Raw genomic sequence first — 19,460 nt, forward strand, 5'->3', positions numbered from 1 at the left:
CTGTTTTTGATATGTAGTTGTATACTATGGCGAGGGTTATAACCGGGAAATAGCTGAAATCCGAAGTTAATATGACTTATCTGTTCCAAAACTTTCATCTAACAACAAGCCCATCGACAATTTCTGAACGGAACTATTTTGCTCAAAAGTGAGATTCAATACAAGGATCTATATGTAAAAGCATTTTGTGAATTATTCATTAAACATAAATCATATCGTTTGTTCGATTCATGTCTTGTTTTGCTTTCCCTTTAGTCTATTCCTAGATTTGGGTGCACTATACATTTATTATTAAGCGCACTGTTTGTACACAAAATTGACCTGTCTGATTTTGTATAACTAAAATTAAAAGTTAAAATTTGGTGGATAGATTGATTAAAATAACAAGTGTAATTTAAATGAAGAATCCACGTGCGGGTCCGGTGTCAAAAGAATAGGCCTGCAGCATCGCTAAGCTTGTCGTAAGAGGCGACTAAATAGTGCTCAGAACCCTAGCCTGGCGCTAGGGCGCTCTGCCCACATAGCAACTGGGTTGTGTGCCCCAGGTGGTGGAATGGGGTACCCCTAGCATGCTTCATGCTGTTGTCGTCATGCCATGATACGGAAAACCTGACCGCAAGCCATAGTGGTGGACCGTGTTTGGAAAGATACCACGTTCATCGTACGTTAAAAACCGTTCTGTGGTGTTCTCACGTAGTAGGAACCTTAAGGCTCCGCCACAGGAGGCTAAATTGCCCGACTCTAACCACATCTCCCTATTTCCAGTGGCAAATTGAATATTGTATTGGTGTTATTGTGTGGCCTTGGAACTAAACGCATTGTTTCGGCTATCAAATCTTATCTATAACTAAAGATACACAGTACAGACTTAGACATAAATGCACGTGTAGCATACAAGACAAACTCCGCCCATCTCTCACACTATTGGCTTATTTTAATACATTACATCTCTCCCTTGTTTTTGAATCAAAACTAATTTTAATTTTACTGTCAATGTCACTAGCAAGATATTCATCAACCATTAAACTGTAAACATATCATTCCAGTTAAAGAAATTTTAATTATCAAAATGAGTTTAGTTTAGTTTAGTTTAGTTTAAACATATTTTATTTGCGTAATTATGCAAAAGGGATTAGACACAAGTTAGACAAACTTATTAAGTCTTCTCCCATATACAGAGTGTAACAATACATATTGAAAGCATGCAAAAACAATGCAATAAATATATAAACATAATATTGACATGATATAACTAGCAAATATTGTGGTGATGTGATGATGTATGTGGTTGTTTTAAATATACTTACAGTATCAATGATACTGATTATACAATATGGAACCTCTTAGATCCTTTTATATAATTATATACATGACTAAAAATTATTGTATTTTGCTCAACCGTAAGAGCCGGGTGACCACACGTTAAGGTACTTAAATTTACTCGACAATTTTCCGGTAACCAATTTAGATTAATAAGGAGTCTAATTCTAATATCAGAATAATAAGGATATTCAAAGAAAAAATGATTTGAATCTTCAATGCTAGCACCACATCGGCAGGATGGATCAGTTATAATGTTAACTCTCGAGAGATCATAATTTAAAAAGGAGGCCGAACATCGTATTTGTGTTAAAATAATGTTTAATTTACGATTTCCAAACTCGAAATATTTAGGAACTCTGTTTGTTGGATTTGATTTAACTCTTCTTTAATTCATTTTTTAATTGCCTATAGATTCAATGTTACGAGTAGACAAATTATGTTTATTCCATAACCGTATAGTTGATGGTAAAAACGAGTCTTGTGTCAAAGACAGTCGACAAAAAGGATGTATCAAGTCATTTCCATTACGTAAGGGGTAAACTGTTGTACTCTGAATTGTTGGTGGGATCAAATTGTATAAATAGTCTGGAGCATTATTATGTTGAATACTATAGAACAACTGTAGTTTTCTTCTTTCACGTCTTTCTGCTAGAGTTTCCCATCCGATTTCACTATAAATGATTCGTGCACTAGTAAAGATTGGAAGTCCAGTTACTATTCGAGCAGCCTCTAACTGCAATTGTTCAAGTTTATTGCAATAACCCACGCCCATATTGTCCCACATTTCACATGCATATTCAAATAACGGTCGAATAAAAGTAAGATATAGTGATTCAAGATTCTTTCTTCCTAAACTATACTTAAGTTTCCGTAATACATTTAAATGTTTCGATACATTTTTGATTATACATTCAACATGATTATTCCATTTTGCATCGTTAATAAATGTTACACCTAAATGTTTATGCATATCTGTAACTAGTATATTTTTATCATTAAATACAAAGTTTATTTCGGGAGTTTCAATATTAGAAAACAACATAATTTCCATTTTGTCAGGATTAAAAGACATGAGCCATGTTTTGGACCAATCACTTAGCTCTCTGAGGTCCTGACCAATCACTGTCTCTATGTGTGATAAATCACGATCAGAGTAGCTCATAGACGCGTCGTCTGCAAATAGTCAACATAAGGACAAAAGATTTTCAGCAATATTATTGATATATATTATGAATAACAGAGGACCTAAAACTGAGCCTTGAGGCACACCAGCTGTAACGTTGCAAGGTTGTGAAGACGATTGTTTGATTACTACACTTTGTTTTCTATTGTCTAAATAGCTTTGAAACCAATTCAATAAATTTCCACATATACCATATGACTTCATTTTGTGTAATAACCCATGATGCCATACTTTATCAAAAGCTTTTGAAAAATCGCAAAACACAAAACAACTTACCTCCTTATTTTCTAAAGAATTTAAAATACAATTATAAATTTCTATTAGTTGATGAACTGTTGAACATTATGGAAGAAAACCAGACTGATATTCATAAATGAACTTATTTCTTTGTAAATGGTTAAACACATGTTTATAAGCAATGCGTTCCATCACTTTTCCAACACAACTTATCAGGGATATTGGCCTATAATTAGATGGTCTCCTTTTTTTGAAGATCGCAATTACATTTGCAATTATCCAGCTGGTGGGAAACTTACATTGTTCTAGGGATTTCTTAAATATAATTCTTAAAGGAATTGCTACTTTTTCGGGGCATATTTTCAACATTCTATGACTTATCATGTCAGGGCCAGATGCTTTATGGGGATCTTACATTTTTATTATGTCTACGATTTCAGATTCATTTATTTCAAGTTCTGTTAAGAAAATATTTGTCTTTTCTTCAAAATCAGGAAGAGGAACATTCTCGTCCTCCAGAGAGGAAATTAGACTGAAGTTTTTATTAAGCAAATGACATTTATCGTCGTCTCCGTATGCGGTATCACCAACATTTTCGTCATTAATAATATTTTTGAGTGGGGGTATTTCACCAGAGCCCTTATGAGATTTTATGAGCATTTTCATTATTTTCCAATAAGTTTTGGAGTTAGCAGCATTATTGAATATAATATTATCCAAACTTTTTTCGAATTTTTCTTTTAAGTATTTGTTAAAGATTATTTACTTTGTTTCTTTGCTTTTTGTATTTATCAATGTCAGTTTCTCTTTTAGTTTTTAGGGCCTTTTACGAAATCGGTCCCTTTTTCGAATTTCCTTTCTCAGCTGACTATCAAACCACGGTTGATCATTATTGTGTATCTGAACTAATTTTGTTGGGATACTCTCCCTTGCAATACCAACAAACCTTTGGGAAAAGGTTTTACACATATCATCGACATCCTCGGTGTTAGACAAAAGTTCGTCCCAATCAACATTATCAAGTTGTGACGAAAAATGATCTAAATTAATATTGCCAAATTTTTCTTTTGAATGATTTTTGTACATATCTTGGACATTTTAGAAATATTATTGGGGCATCATGATCACTTATTTCTGATGGTACTTTAAGTACACCTGTTAATGAATATTGAATTGTATCACTTATTAATATTGGGTCTAGCAGTGTGCTACTGTGATCAGTCACCCTTGTCGGTTTATCAATTACATTTTTTAAATTGAAGAGATTCATTGTGTCATATAATCTATTATTGCGGAGCCTAAAATAAATTCGAGTTCAGAACACCAGTTATCACAATATTTTCGTTAAATTGGTAACTGTGCTCTATTGAGTTGTTTAGCCTTGTCCAAAAGTCAGCGTCCGTCCATTCTGGTCGATAAATACAACAAAGTAGAAAACATTGACCTTTACCTTTTATCTCTACCCATAATATTTCGTCAATTTGGTTTTCGAGTTCACCTTTCGTATCATTGATATACCATCCTTTACAAAGATCAGTATACCGCCACCGGTATTGTTACGATCCTTACAGATAATATTATTATAAAAAGAATGGAGCTGCAAGTCATCATTATTGACACCTGGATCTAAGTGAGTTTCAGTAACGGTTACTATATCAAATTCATCTGTGAAATTTTCTAGAAAGTTGACCTTATTTCTCAGACTACGGATATTGATATTGCATATGGAGAATATGGATTAGTTAACAATAGAGGTAGATCCACTTTCCGAATTTGGACCCGGGTTTGTTTCAATATTGCCAATGATAAGGACGGGTTCTAAAACAAACAACAGGAAAATAATATTGATGTTGGGACTTAAGCTTTGGAGAATGCAAAGAGAGACGAAGAGAAATGAACACCTAAAATTTGTAAGTAATATTTCTGTCATAGAATTATCATTACTTTTAGAGGTATAACAAACTGTCTTAAATGAATAATCACGAAGATTGAATAAGCCAATAGCCGCCCTATATTGTTCAACACAATTACCCATTTGGTCTCAGTTTAAGAAAAAATACGCACAAGGAGGCGGCTAAACGGCAAAAAAAAAAAAAAACCAAACAAACAATACTACGCAACTACACACATCATCAGATTTAATCAAAATGAGTCTATAAATCTATCCCTCTTTGCTTTACACACAACAAGACTAATACTAAACATCTGTTTAAGTCCCAGTGCACTGTCTGTTAAGCGGGCACAAAGTCATTAAACTGTCGAGGTTTCTTTTTATCTCTTGGCGGTCGGTCATGAACGGAATGGTCGTCGCGATTTTGTCTGGGTTTTTAAATACGTAATACGGTCTGACATGCGAGACCGTTATCTGACCTCACAAGAACACTTGTTCCACTTTGCTTTACAACTCTGTAATGTTTATTTGAGGATTATGGAGTTAGCACTGTTAGTTCTTTGCGCACAAGGTAAAATGGCTTCATCTGTTCTGTTTAGACCACTTGTTTTTCGCAATAAAATTTCTAATTTTATTCATTTTTTTGTCTCGTGCGGATACATTTTCAATTTCTTTCAAATCATCGCGCCCCGTGCAGTCCGAGTGCCAAAAGAATAGGCCTGCAGCAGCGCTAAGCTTGTCGTATAAGGCCACTAAATAGTGCTCAGAAACCTAGCCGGGGGCTAGGCGCAATGCCCACTGAGCAACTGGGTTGTGTACCCCAGGTGGTGGAATGGGGTACCCCCTGGCGTGTCACATGCTGGGGTTGTCAGGCTTTAATATGGAAAACCTGACCGCAAACCATAGTAGTGCTCCGTGTTGGGAAAGATGCTGCGTTCTCGCACGTTAAAGAATCCTGCTGTGGTATTCGATAGGAGTAGGAACCTTTGCGCTCCGCCACAGGAGGCTAAATTGCCCGACCTTGCCCATCCCTCCCTTTTTCTAGTAGCAATCAAAATTTGTCGACCCTATTATCTTTGTGTCCCATCCCATTTTATATTTCACCATCACTGACTGCAATATTATTAACGTAATGTTCTGTTTCATTACTATCATCTCGTACACTTCCTTTCATAGGCGAACGTGACAATATATCAGCTGCATTTAAATATCCTGGTCGGTATTTCACTGCAAACTTGTGATTTTGTAGGTTTAGAATCCATTTTTGAATGCGTGATGGCGCTTCTTGTGCTGCGGTAAAAATTCGTTCTAAAGGTTTGTGGTTAGTAAATATGGAAAACCAAAATCCATTCCATACCAATACACATAGAAACGATGGATCCCCCAGTAACACCTAGAGCCTCACGCTCGGTTTGTGAATACCTTCTTTCGATCGGGCTTAATGTTCGACTTGCGTAGGCCACTGGCCTATAGTCACCATTGGTTTGCTTTTTTGTTAAGATCGCTCCTATACCAAAAAAGGAGACACATCCACGATGATACTTGTTTCGGCGTTTTGGTTGTAGTATGCCATTACGTCGGCACTGGTGTGTAATTGTTTTAGTGTTTCAAATTCTATTTGGCAGTCCAGTGCCATTCAACTTCTTTTCTTGTCAATTTGCGAAGCGGTTCTGCAATTGTTGCGAAAATCGGGATGTTAACTAAAATAACTAATCCCAGGAAAGATGTGACACTTGCTGGTGTCGTTGGCATCTCGAAATTACGCACTGCTTCGATCTTGTTTGTATCAGGTTGGACACCATCATTTGATAATAAAGGCCCATGAATTTCAATTGTGTTTTGTTGAACTCGCATTTGCCTCGGTTCAATGTTAGATTCTTTTTTCACGGAATCGCGTAAGCAAGGCACGAAGTATTTTATCATGCTCTTCTTGGTTTTGCGCATAAATGATTATATCGTCGGTAATATTTTTACAATGTGGTATGTCTTGTATTGTCTGCTCAATAACTCGTTGGTGTAACTCGGGTGCGGAATTAATTCTCTTGTACCTGTACAGGCCTTTATGAAATACGAATGCGGTGATATAACGCGACTCTTCTTCTAATTCTGTCTGATGAAAAGATTGATTTAGATCTAGTCTAGAATATATTGCAGATCCATTCATTCGTTGCAGAGCATCCTCTATATTTGGAATGGAAAACTTTACCTCTGAACAGCTACGTTTGCTCGTCGCATGTCTACGCACAGATGGACTTCATTTTTTTTCAGGCACTACTAGCAAGCCTGAAACCCATGGTGTCGGACCACTGACTTTTTCTATTACATCGGAATCCTCCAGTTCTTGTACTTTTATTTCTTCTTCTTCCCTCAAGTTAGACGGAATCTTTCGTTGAGCAACAGGTTTTATTGATTTGTCTACGTGCAATTTCAATTTGAAGTCGTTGAGTTTACCAAGACCTACGAATCTGTCCTCCAATGAACTGATTATCGTGTCTGAAAGGTTGTTGACACTATTTATCATTTCGATATGTACCAGTCCTAAATCAGTAGCAGTTTTATAGTCAATTAACGGCCCTCCATCTCCGTTAATTATGTGAAATTCTACTTCATCCTTGTTATCTTTGACAGTCATGCTCAATTTAATCTTGCCAAACATTTCCAAAGGTGTTTTGCTACCTTACGGAAATACATTGACTGCACATATCTGAACTCGAGATTTTGATACCTTTAAGTTCTCAAATGTTTGTCTGTCTATTACATTGATAGAAGCCCCTGAATTAATAAGAAAATCGACAACTTTACCCTCGATAGAAAACAGAACGACAGCATTGTTTTTTTCCATACAATGTGGATATTTCCAATTCTTCATCCTCAATCCTCAACATTTTTTGTCTTCCACATTTTTGTGTAAAAAAGGCACGTTTTTTCTTGAGCATTTGCGTGTGACAATCTTTTCCTGTTGTCTTTTCGGATACAATTTCGGAGCACCTCGAGTTTTCAATTTCTTCGGCGTTCGTATGGTTTTGTTTATTTCTGGATCTTCTATACACGGCTTGGGTTTGTTGCTATTTCCTATCTTCTCGGAGTGTGTAACAGCTAATTCAAATGTTCCACCAAGTCTCTGAACTTTTTCTTACGTTAGATCTTGTGCTGCTAATAGCTTCCTTCCTAATTCGGTTGATTTACACCCATCAACAATTTGGTCTCGAATAATAATTTTGAAATTCTCACAATAAAATCATCTATTGTTTCTCTGTCGTGTTGCTTAGCTTTCCTGAACACATGTCTCTCAAACTGTATATGTTTCTTTGGTTCAAAATAATTGTTCAGTGCCGTAACAGCTTGATCATACCTAGTTCCCGAATCGATAAATTTTTCGAAAATGTCTTGTACTTTATGTCCAGCTATATGTAGAAGCATAGCTCTTTTTTGTTCATCTTTAGACACTCAAACCGTTATTTTAAATATTGTTTCCAGGATTTCGCAAGATTTGTTTCACCAATAACTTTAAACGGTTCTGGTGCATGCAAGTCCAAATGTCCAGAGATTGTTTTAAAGTGAAATCTGAATTTAATCCTATCACGTATATATCAGAATTTAATCTTCCCTAAATGTTCTATAGGAATGTAATCCTCATCCTCTTTTTGTTTTTTATAGAGAAAATCACCATCCTTGTCGCCAATGTAATATCATTTTGGTGTTATTTTATGGCCGGAGAACTAAACGCATTGTTTTGGCTATCAAATCTAATAAAAAACTTAAGATACATAATACAGACTTAGAAATAAATGAACGTATAGCATGCAAGAAATACTCCGCCCATCCCTCACACTATTGGCTTATTTCAATACAATACAGCAATCTAAATCAAAGTTCCGAATGTCTGATGGGTCGAGGCGTTACGACATTTTTCAAGCATGTAAGCGTTACTTAATAAAGCTATAACAACAAACAACTGTCAAACTTCATCAAACCGAAAGTACTGGAAGACGTTTTCATTTTCCGTAAAAGAAGTATTTTATCGGGTGGTAATATGTAAGAAAGTTAATAACAGGAAATATGCTTTTTTCTTTTATACTCTGTTTTCGACTTGATTTGAAAAGGTTTCTACCAGTTTTCACAAGTCCAAATCAGTATGACTTTTAAATTGAAACATATATTTATACGAAAATATTATAACTTGTAAATGCAAATTTTTATATTGATCTTTTTGTATTTATTTTCAGTTTTTTTTTATCATAAATGGCCCAGCTAGAATTGAAGCGTCATAACTCAACCGTTTTGGCTGGTCTTGAGGAAGGGGACTTGGTGGAATTTCCGAGGGGATTATACTCTCACTGGGGTGTTTATAAAGGTCAGTAGCAATAGTTTGCCTAAATGAAATGTTATGTATGATCAGATCCGTCATGCTAGTGATGGATTCAGAATTTTTTCAAAAACTTGTTTTCTTCTATTTTTGTGTGCTACACTAAGTCCATGGCAAGGTTTTATGTGAGAACCTCAGAAAATATTGTCGTTGATTGTCCGTCTGTCTGTCACCTAGGGTTTCAAAATGATAACTTAATCAGAAATGGAAGGATATTATTATACGACCCTATAGTTTTTGGGGATTTTTGTTCAATCCTTTTTAGAAATAAGGTGCTAAAAGAGGGAAATGGGGGTTATTATTAGAAATATTTATAGTTATTTTTAAAAGATTATTGTTGTACAGACTTTTATGATTCTAATATAACTCAACTTATTTTAGTCCGATTTTTTTTATTTTATTACCGGATTCCTAATCAATCAGTTATCTTCTCTTACAGTTTTTGAGTTATAAGGGTTCAAAGGGCCCAACCCAAAACAATTGACTTTTTCATTTAAGGTCCGATTTTAAATTTTTACTGTAATCCTTTTGAAAATTCTTGCCTGCGTTTTTCAATCAGATTTCAGATGTCGCTTACGGTTATAAGTAGCTACGCCAAAAATGAAAATATTTGATTCCTTACCAAAATTCCTGCCTGCTTTCTTTACTCAGATTACAGACTATTTTGGTTTTTTTTAGTTATATAAGGCACCAAAGGGGCTCCGCGAACCTTTTTATTCAAACTTTATGAAACATAGATCGAGGTCAAATTTCAATTTGATCGGATTACTTACACAAAAGTTAGCGTCATCTTAAGTTGTTTTTTTTTACAAGCCCCCCCTTTCCAATTAGAATTATCTTTCCAGGAATATGAAAGGTGAAATTAATTTATGTTTCATGGAATGCTGAAAAAGGTGAAAATAAGTTCTTTTGAGATTATGAGATCTATGTTCCATTAGATGTCCTATTTTTACACTCCTGTCTGTATAGGTGGGATGTGTAATTTTATATCGATGTCTTCCCGTCTGTCCATTCGTCATTCATACTTTGCACAATAAGTAAAAATGCAGCCACCAATGTTTTGTAAAACTTTGCTGAATTGTTTCTTTCTATGGGTACTCCCTTCCGATTTTGATAAATTTCTGCTTTTTCAATTTTGAGTTATTGGACTTTATTGGTACGAAATGGGGTGGTTATATGTTTTTGGAGTATAACTCAAAAATCTTTGCAAGGTCAAATGATTTTGATTTTCGTGAAATATTACGGAAATTGTTGATAGTTACACTGAGTCATTTTACTCAGAAATATATGGATCATGGCTTGTCCGGCTGTCTCATCGTACAGTTTTTGAACTACATCTAAAATGTTTTACAGGATATTTCTGCACATGATGAAGGTGTGCAGGGCCAAATGATTTTGATATTCGTGAAATGTTACGGAAATTGGTGATAGCTACACTATAGTCATTTTATTTAGAAATAAGGCTATATGGCTTGTATGGCTATCTCCTTCTGTAGTTTTTGAGCTATATCTAAAATATTTTTGCAGGATGTTTCTACACATAATGATACTGTGCAAAGTGAAAGGATCTTGATTTTCATGAAATATTACGGAACTGACTGATAGCTAGACTTCGTAATTTTTTTCAGAAATATATCCTAAGCAACAAAGTTAGGGATTTGTTATTGGGGGTATTAACATTTTTTATATGTCCATCAGTCCGTCCATCGGTCATATTTTTCCCATCGCAACTAGTCTGACACAACCAAACAGAATTTCATGACACTATGTGGCCAGGATACAATATGTAAATATGCATATATCTAGGAATTTCTGATCCTCAAATTGATTCCCAAACCATGAGTATCACAAGTCTTGGAAGGATTTCTGAATCTGCAAACCATGTCTTCATACAAAAATAAACATGTTCCTAATTTGGCAAATCTTAGTGTCTTACATACACATTTGATTTCCAAAAAAAAAAATACTACTAACAAATGACGCGGGGGCTTCTGTGATAAACAGGGCTTCTAGTTTGTACATTAAGTTTGTGAATACAACTCCTCTGTAACCACTTGACGGAAATCGTTCCAACTTTTTTTTAGGATTGTTAGATGCATTATTTAGTTGATCTTATCACTGCTATTTTGTTTCGAACAATACAATAGGAAAATTTGGTGCACGCAACTTCTCTGTAAGGCTTGACGAATTTCGTTCAAATTATGTAGGGTTTTTAGATACAATATGATCATACTGCACCGCCATTATGGTTTGATCAATTTTATGGGAGATATTGGACTTGGATCGTCTTTTGAACATTGACACAATAGGAACATTGTGTTATAAACATTCTTCTGAAACTGCTGGACGGATTTCCTTTAAATTATGTAGCATTGTTATATACATTATGTAGTTGGTCATACGCACCGCCATTTTATTTGAACAATTTAATTGGAATAATTGGTCTTTACGAACACTACTATGTAGCCACTGGACGGATTTCGTTCAAATTTTGTAGCATTATTTGTTAGATTTATCATGTACAGATAAGATCAGTACTAACCTCTCATATAACTGTCCTATAACTGTCAGAAGAACAGTTCTATGACAGATTTAGAACAGTTCTAGAGCAACCTCTGACAGTTCTGGCAGTAAAGCCGGCACTGCTAGAACTGTTAGAAGATCTGATTTTAGTAGCAGAACTGTCAAGAGGGCTGGCTCTAGTAGAAGAACTGTCAGAAGAGCTGGATCTAGTAGCAGAACTGTTAGAAGAACTGGACCTAGAACTGTTCTATGACACTTTTGGACTGAATGGTCCTAGAGCCGGCTCACCCGACAGTTCCCTGAGAGGTTAGAACTGTCCTAGAGCCGGTACTTCTGACAGTTCTCCTGAGAAGTTAGAACTGTCCTAGAGCCGGCTCTTCGGACAGTCCCTCTGAGAGGTTAGAACTGTCCTAGAGCCGGCTCTTCTGACTGTTCCCCTGAGAAGTTAGAACTGTCCTAGAGCCGGCTCTTCTGACAGTTCCCCTGAGAGGTTAGAACTGTCCTAGAGCCGGCTCTTCTGACAGTTCCCCTGAGAGGTTAGAACTGTCCTAGAGCCGGCTCTTCTGACAGTTCCCCTGAGGAGTTATAACTGATCTTATATACAGTTGATTATATTACACCGACATTTTGTTTCGGACAATAGAAAAAAGGTATGACATTCTTTGGAAAAGTAGGAAACCTGAAGACAGCACTCCTTGGTTTTATGATTCAATATTTTAAATCTAAATTTCTACTGAGGAGGGGGGGGCATATGGCGACGCATAGCAATCTTGTTTATATTGATGTAAGCTCCCTTTTTCCGATTTTATGATTTAGATTATGGGATTTCGCTTTTAAACAAGAGGCTCCCAGGAGCTTAATCGCTCACCTGGTAGATTGATTGTTGTGGTTTAACGTCCGAGCAGCAATATTTCAGCTATATTCAGACGATGAACATGAAATGGATGACAAAATGAACATGAAATGATGATAAAATGAAAAAGGGATGGGACACAAGGATAATGGGGTCGAGGAGAGGAAGAGGTGGGTAGGGTCGGGCAATTTAACCTCCTGTGGCGGAGCCCTATGGTTCCTACTCCTGGAGAATACCACTATGGTTTGCGGTCAGGTTTTCCGTATTATAGCCTGACAACCCCAGCATGTAACACACCAGGAGTACCCCATTCCAACACCTGGGGCACACAACCCAGTTGCTCTGTGGGCAGAGCGCCCTAGCCCCCGGCTAAGGTTCTGAGCACTGTTTAGTCGCTTTTTACGATAAGCCTAGCGCTGCTGCAGGCCTATTCTTTTAACACCCGGACCTGCACGGGGTTCACCTGGTTGAAGTTTGCCTTTCAAAAGCAATAAATTTAACAAGAAATTGTCCAAAAATTTGGGCTCAAGAAGGACTTATCATAATATCTTTTCAACAATTGAAAGTTTCTTTTAATCTATCATAGTTTTCAAAATATTGACTGAAAACTGTGGAAAAAAGTCATTTTTCCCCTTTCAAGGGCAATAAGTCTTACAAGGAGTCATCTGACAACTCTATCCCTGAAGACTTTAGTAGTCCTAATAATATGGATCATTTCAGCTATTGAAAGAATTTGGCTAAACTTAACGGTTTTGAAGATACATGCGAAAAACTACTGTCTGGTCCCTATGTTTTATTTTAATTAATGGCTGCCATGTTTTTGACGGATCAAAAATCCCCTCATCAGTTCTATGCAGGATACACCAAGGAACATTTGTGCCAAGTTTAGATTCAATTGATCAAATAATGTCATAGGAGAAGATTTTTGAAAGAAATAACATTGAAAGTAGCAAAAATCATTGAAAAAGGGCAATAACTCCAACATGGCTTAACGGATTAAAACCAAAATAATTTGACCAGAGATAGATCTCATCATGCTTAACTATATTTTACCTTATGTCAGAATTTAGCTAAACCTAACGGTTTCGAATATATATGTGAGAAACTACTGTTTGACCCCTATGTTCTATTTTTAGTAACGGCAGCACTGTTCTTCGACAAATCAAAAATCCCTAGATCATTTCTATGCAGGATACCCCAAGAGACATTCAGTTTGGTTCTAATTAGTCGAGTAGTTTCAGAGGAAAAGAGTTTTGTATAATTGTTAACGACAACGACGGACGCCAAGTGATGGCAATAGGGGGATTTCACAGTTTTATTTTTGCCATTTTCATGAAACTTTGAAAAATAGTTTGTTACTATTGATGTAAGCCCCATCTCCAATTGTAATGAATTTCTGATATGCCGTTTTAGAGTTTTTGGTCTTTATTCATAAAAAGGTGGGCTTTTCTATAATTGCACAATAACTTCAATAAGAATTCAAGCAACATTCATGAAACGTTGTTGAATTGCCTATTTGTTTTTTGTTTTTTTTTGTTTTTTGTTTTTATCAATGTAAGCTTTTTTGTTTATATTGTATTTTTGCGTCAAATTTTTAATCACAAATAAATTCAAAGCTTTATTAAGCTTAAATTTTGTGTCCATATTTGACCTCTATGGATGTATCTAGCTGCGCTCCAAGAAGCACTTCATTTATAATGCTTAGGATTTACAAGTATATAAATAGATAAAGTGTGCAGACAAAAAATATGATGCTGACACAGATCAAAACATGTAATCAGTCTTTTTTTGTATGTTATTATACCTTTCTCCGAATTAACCAGCATACTTAAAAGAAATTTAGCTGTGTAACTTTGCATATGTAGGTATGTTTCTATTTGGAACAGGCAATGGAGAGATTGTTCATTTGACCGGAGATGAAAACGACGGCATCAACGCAAACATTAATTCTGGACATATGTTTACAATCTGTGGAACAACATTCAATAAAGCTAATGTAAAAGTGGATAATTTCTGGGATGTCACGGGGACTAGTAAAGCCAAGAAAAATAATGACAAGGACAGCAAGTGCAAGTAAGGCAGTTTACCTTTGACCTTTTAACTAGTGAATGACTAAAAATTTTGGGAAAATAGAACTGCTATTCAAATGGAACATTGGTTGTAACGAGGAATTTTATTTGACAACATATTATTGTGCATGTAACAAAAAATTTCATTGGGTAACATCGTAAATTTTACCATTTTTTATAGATGCACACAGTTATTTTTAACTAATCAAATTTCAGAATATGGTTTCTGGTTGGATAAAAAAAAATTCGTCTATCATCACACAGACCAAATTTTGTCACGACTGTGGCATCATCAAAATGTTTTAATGATTTACTCGTTGAATTTAGATACCTAAATTAAATTATAAGGAATGACTGTTATATTTATCGGTCTATTTGAAATAATCTAAATGCCCGTGGTGCACATTCTAAAATAACCTGCTACGCAGGTTATTTAGTGTTCACCACGTAATTGAGGTTATTTCTTCATAGACCGTAAAATTATAATTTGACAAATTTTACAAATATACTTGACAGTTATACAGACATACTTATAGTGGAGATAATTGTATTCTGTTAACTGACAACTGTATTGTCAAATTGTTGTCGTCAATCTTTATTTGATGGTGGCAAAAATTGTTTACTGACTCCGTTTACGCGTCACCAATAACTGAATAACTCCGAATCTTCAAATACAATACAGTTATCTCCGAAACATTTTTATTTTTGTGAAAATACCAACATTATGGAACTATATGCATTTAAATGCTACTCGTTTGAAAGAAAAATCAACCAAAAGCATAGAGCAATTAAGGCACAAACTTTCATTTAAAAATATATTTTAGACCTTTCAGATCAGATGAAATCGTAAAACGTGCCTTATCCAAACTAGGTAATATTCCGTACAATTTGCTATGGAACAACTGTGAACATTTTGCCGCTTGGTGTCGAAATGGAGAAAACTGGTCGCAACAGGTTGGTTGTGTATATAATAGTTTCTGTTTATTAACTTGGTAACCAACCATTTAAAAAAGAACACAATTTTGTTATGAATGAAATGACTTCCATTGAATCCCGGTATTTAATGTACCATTTTTTTACTGATCTGCTGATTATTATACACATAGTACATCCAATGGAAAGAGATGTATACTATTAAACAAAAATATATAAACACTTTGTGAATCTAACAATTATCATACTCATTGTAGTGTAAAGTCAATTAATTTTAATTTAAGATCCCCTGATATAGTTGATAAAGCTTAAAAAATATATATCCATTTTTTTTATAGTGACCAGTTATTTTTACAAGTACACCAAGGATTTTTCAAACAGATATTCATATGGTAAAAATCTCACAATGTTTGGTACCCTTTTTATGCCACTTATTTTTCATACAAAATTATGAAATGATTGCCTTATGTACTTATTAACTAAGCATAATGGGCACATCAGTCATTAACCACACCGTAAATTCATGGATCGCCAAATTAACATATTTTGGGGTTCTATATAAACCCAATGCTCCACTCTATATCACTCAATTTACAGAAAAGGGTTGAATTGTTGAATTACTGGTGGTAATTAAATTAAAAAATCTTATCATAAGATTATAAGTACTTCATATTGTTTAACACAATAATTTTGTACGTCTTTCTCTTAGACAGTGACATTACTCACCGGGACGGTGGCATTAGGTGCTGCAGTTGTAGTCGGAGGATTAGCATGGGCTGCATCTGGTTCAAGTTCAAATGAAGAGCAAAAGAAAAAATCATAAGAACAATCAAACATACTACTCATTTCACATTGTGTTGATTGCTTTTGTTATTTTTTAGTCGACTTGTTTCATTCATTTAATTCAGTTCCAGCTTGTTATACCTAAAGTTTCAGGCCCTCAGCCAGATGGTTTAAGGGGTACTACGAAAAACCACTAGAAGCATAGAAAACAATGAAAAGCAGATTTAAATTAGAAAATTTTAATTTTAAATTTAGGAAATTTTGTCATGAAACCTCCTCTGTATTCCTTACCCCAGAGATATTTGATTATGGGCCAGAATTTAACTGAAGAGTATTCAGTATAGCTAATTTATATTACAGCAAGATCTTTACAACCAGTGTCAGTAATTAACTTATTATACAACCGAAGTCAACAAGTAACTCATTATTTGTATTTTATCATATTTTGGTGTATCAAACCTTTGATACTGAGGCTTGATATTTGTTTCTTCATTTACTCAGTATGTACATATTATTCTGACCATACTTATGGGGAAATATGGTATATAATTAAAAAAAAATAAGATAAAAAATAAAAGAACAGTAAGAATAACTTTCAGTCAGATATTCTGTTTAAATGACAATCTTCTGAAAATCAGTTTTCTGGATTGCATAATTTTGAAATATCTTGGTGAAATATTTTGCAGGCCTGTTACTTCAGATTCATACGGTCCCTATTGAAACATTGGTTTAAGTATCTATATAACTTGTACTAAATTTATCACTTGTCAAACCTATACTCTCATGGTTGATTTCACAAACTAAATAATTTTCTTGATGTTTTTCCTTATTTATTTTATACATAAATGACAGTAAAACTAAGCTAATTTTACATGTAAACCTAGTAACTTTACAAGAGTCCGATTTATAACGTTGGTGGTTTCTAGAGATGGTATAGTGACCAGGTGTAAATCCAGTATTTAATGTTGGAGGGGCAAAACAATTAAATGCGTTTCACTTTTTGTTTGTTTTACTTAATGAAATGATGAATTTTTATATTTGATTTAGTAAGTAAATTTCAGCAGTGTATTTTTTGTCCCATTTTTTTCTATTATTGAAATCCCATGTTTGTTAGTTTGAGGAAGGGCACTCACCTGCAATGCCAAACCATAAACCTGACTTATGTTGTGAATGCTTTATTCATAACATATATATATATATACAACGTCTCAGAATGTGACGACTCTATTCGCTACACAGCTCCATCGGATCAAATTGATACAGGGAAGATATGTAAACGTATAGAAAGGTCTGAAAAATTCCCAAAGATGTTAGAACTGTTAAATTTGCGATGCAAATTTTTGGCCGTTCCCTCCGCGGGACTCGAACTCGTACCGCTGTGACACCTATGGCAACACCGCCTGCACAAAGTCCAGCGCCCTAGACCACTCGACCAGCTAGGCTATATAAAAATATAGCTTTCGCTTGTGACATGCATCATTAATTTGATCCTCTATTCTACATAATAACATCTCAATGAACTGTCCCGTACTACCATACATCGTGTACTAAGTTACAGCCCTAGCTTAATCCTACGAGGAGGAATGACCAGGCCAGCGAAAGCTATGGATATACATATGTTTATAGTCAGCAAGCAAGATAAGTAATCCAACTTTTAACTTTTAAACGTGATCTAACTTCCCCTACTACCATCATTTCAATTAGTTGAATAATAAGAAATATTACCAGAAACAGTTTACTTGGTAGTGTCTAGGGGCTGCTCTGGCTTCCAAAATTCTGTCGCCAGAAAAATCGCCAGCTGTCATTTTTTGTCGCCAATTTTCAGAAATTAGAGCCTAGGGTGCCAAAAAATATACTTTTAAAAACAAATATGACAGTATTAAGTCCACTGATATATTATCAAAAAATCCTATCCATTCATGACATACATGTACCCAAGATTCACTCTTGATGCATGTACAAAGCAGGTTTTTAGCTCTAGTCTGTCACTTTCATATGCATAAAATAATAAAGTAGTTCTCCAGAAACAGGGATTTTACTTCTATCAAGGACCTTATATTACTATTCTGACATAGTCCCTGATTGATTTTAAAATATTTTTGTCACTTTTGGCCTTAATGGTCTAATTTATCTTACAGTATAATTTGACTTTTTCTTACATTTTTAACAAACTTGATTCTTTTTTTTTCAAGTGATAAAATTCTAGCAGGCTACATTTTGTAACATGGACCATTAATTGTACCCCTGTTTAATTATCTGGATATCTGAATAGCATTTCTTTAGTTAGATTTTGGGAATCCCCATTCTATTTGTTTACCGATTTTCCGGCCAAAAAAAGTCACCTGGCAAAAGTGTAAACAAATGTCATCCATTTTCTTTTTTCAATTCTTTAATTTCGAAGTGTTTAGACACTTCCTTATGGGATAATCATTTTTAAGTGGATTTATTTTATTCTATTATTAGGTAAGTCTGTTTCTGAATGTATTATATGGTTAAACAGGGGTGTGAAGCTTGTATGTAGCCACGTGCACATGGCCTTTATTGTGTTTACCTTTGACCAGATGATAAGAGTTTTGATTGGCTCAATAATATATTTACATTTGATTTTCACCTCCCATGAGGATATTGTTAGTCACGGTCACCTTGTCTAACTACCTTTAATTGCCTTCAGTCGTAAATTAGTCATGGTCAATTAACTCTGACCAGGTGTCAAGACAATTGTTTAATTAGAGAGAATATCCATTGCTAATAGAGTTCCTGTCAATTTTAATATATAAAACCTAGGCGCCAAGAAAATCGCCAACTGGCTGTTTTTGTCGCCAGATAAAATAAAAAATAAATAAATAAAGTGCGACGTTGGCGAAGCTCAGCGCGACCCCTGTAGTGTCATACGCATATCATGCGATAATGCTTAATTGTAATTCAAGGCTTACTTTTGTTTTGAATTCTTTTTGTTATATTTGCACTAGTGGAACATGGAATTTTATTGCTTGCTGATGTGTGGTAGCTTTTTGTGGCAAATACTATGGTATTAAAGAATAACGTAATATTTAATTTCAGATAAAGCTATCTGTAATCTGTTTCTGTCATTTATGATGAAATGAAATCCTTGTTCGTTTATTCTTTATCACTTGATATGTGCATTTTTTTTATTGTGATAGAATCTCTTAATTTCACTAACTTGTAATTTCAAATACAAATAAAAATTGCTGTTCTGTTCTTTGTTCAATAAATTATTCTGAAGACCAATAAATTTTCGTTCTTACTATACACCTAAAATGTATTTTGAAGAAAAAGTT

General features: G+C 34.8%; 2 protein-coding genes across 5 annotated transcripts; one reads left to right on the forward strand and one right to left on the reverse strand.

The window, feature by feature from the left end:
• The first annotated feature begins 4,368 nt into the window (after nt 1-4,368).
• On the forward strand, nt 4,369-19,376 carry LOC148611329 (phospholipase A and acyltransferase 2-like). Of its 4 annotated transcripts, none has more exons than XM_088591774.1 (5): nt 4,369-4,653; nt 8,861-8,988; nt 14,263-14,449; nt 15,270-15,399; nt 16,088-19,376. In XM_088591774.1, the coding sequence occupies exons 2-5, from the start codon at nt 8,877-8,879 to the stop codon at nt 16,199-16,201; spliced, it is 543 nt and encodes a 180-aa protein (XP_088447900.1). In that variant the 5' UTR covers nt 4,369-4,653; nt 8,861-8,876; the 3' UTR covers nt 16,202-19,376. The 4 variants fall into 4 exon arrangements, with proteins under 4 accessions (XP_088447900.1, XP_088447899.1, XP_088447902.1 ...); XM_088591773.1 differs by lacking the exon at nt 4,369-4,653 and adding an exon at nt 5,109-5,205; XM_088591776.1 differs by lacking the exon at nt 4,369-4,653 and adding an exon at nt 8,534-8,553.
• Nucleotides 6,889-7,266, reverse strand: LOC148611330 (uncharacterized). The gene has a single exon (XM_088595240.1). It carries the CDS (start codon nt 7,264-7,266, stop codon nt 6,889-6,891), a length of 378 nt encoding a protein of 125 aa, XP_088451366.1.
• Nucleotides 19,377-19,460: the final 84 nt, after the last annotated feature.

Source organism: Perna viridis, chromosome 7 (assembly GCF_037379345.1).
Source record: "Perna viridis isolate PV_CMFRI_1.1 ecotype Kerala chromosome 7, ASM3737934v1, whole genome shotgun sequence".
NCBI lineage: Eukaryota > Metazoa > Mollusca > Bivalvia > Mytilida > Mytilidae > Perna > Perna viridis.

Bases quoted from the DNA above. Each gene is read 5' to 3' on its own strand.
- LOC148611330 (XM_088595240.1), bottom strand. From the start codon at position 7,266: ATGACTGTCAAAGATAACAAGGATGAAGTAGAATTTCACATAATTAAC.
- LOC148611329 (XM_088591774.1), top strand. From the start codon at position 8,877: ATGGCCCAGCTAGAATTGAAGCGTCATAACTCAACCGTTTTGGCTGGT. The intron at 8,989-14,262 runs GTCAGTAGCAAT...TATTTGGAACAG, and splicing joins TCACTGGGGTGTTTATAAAG to GCAATGGAGAGATTGTTCAT. The intron at 15,400-16,087 runs GTTGGTTGTGTA...TCTTTCTCTTAG, and splicing joins GAGAAAACTGGTCGCAACAG to ACAGTGACATTACTCACCGG.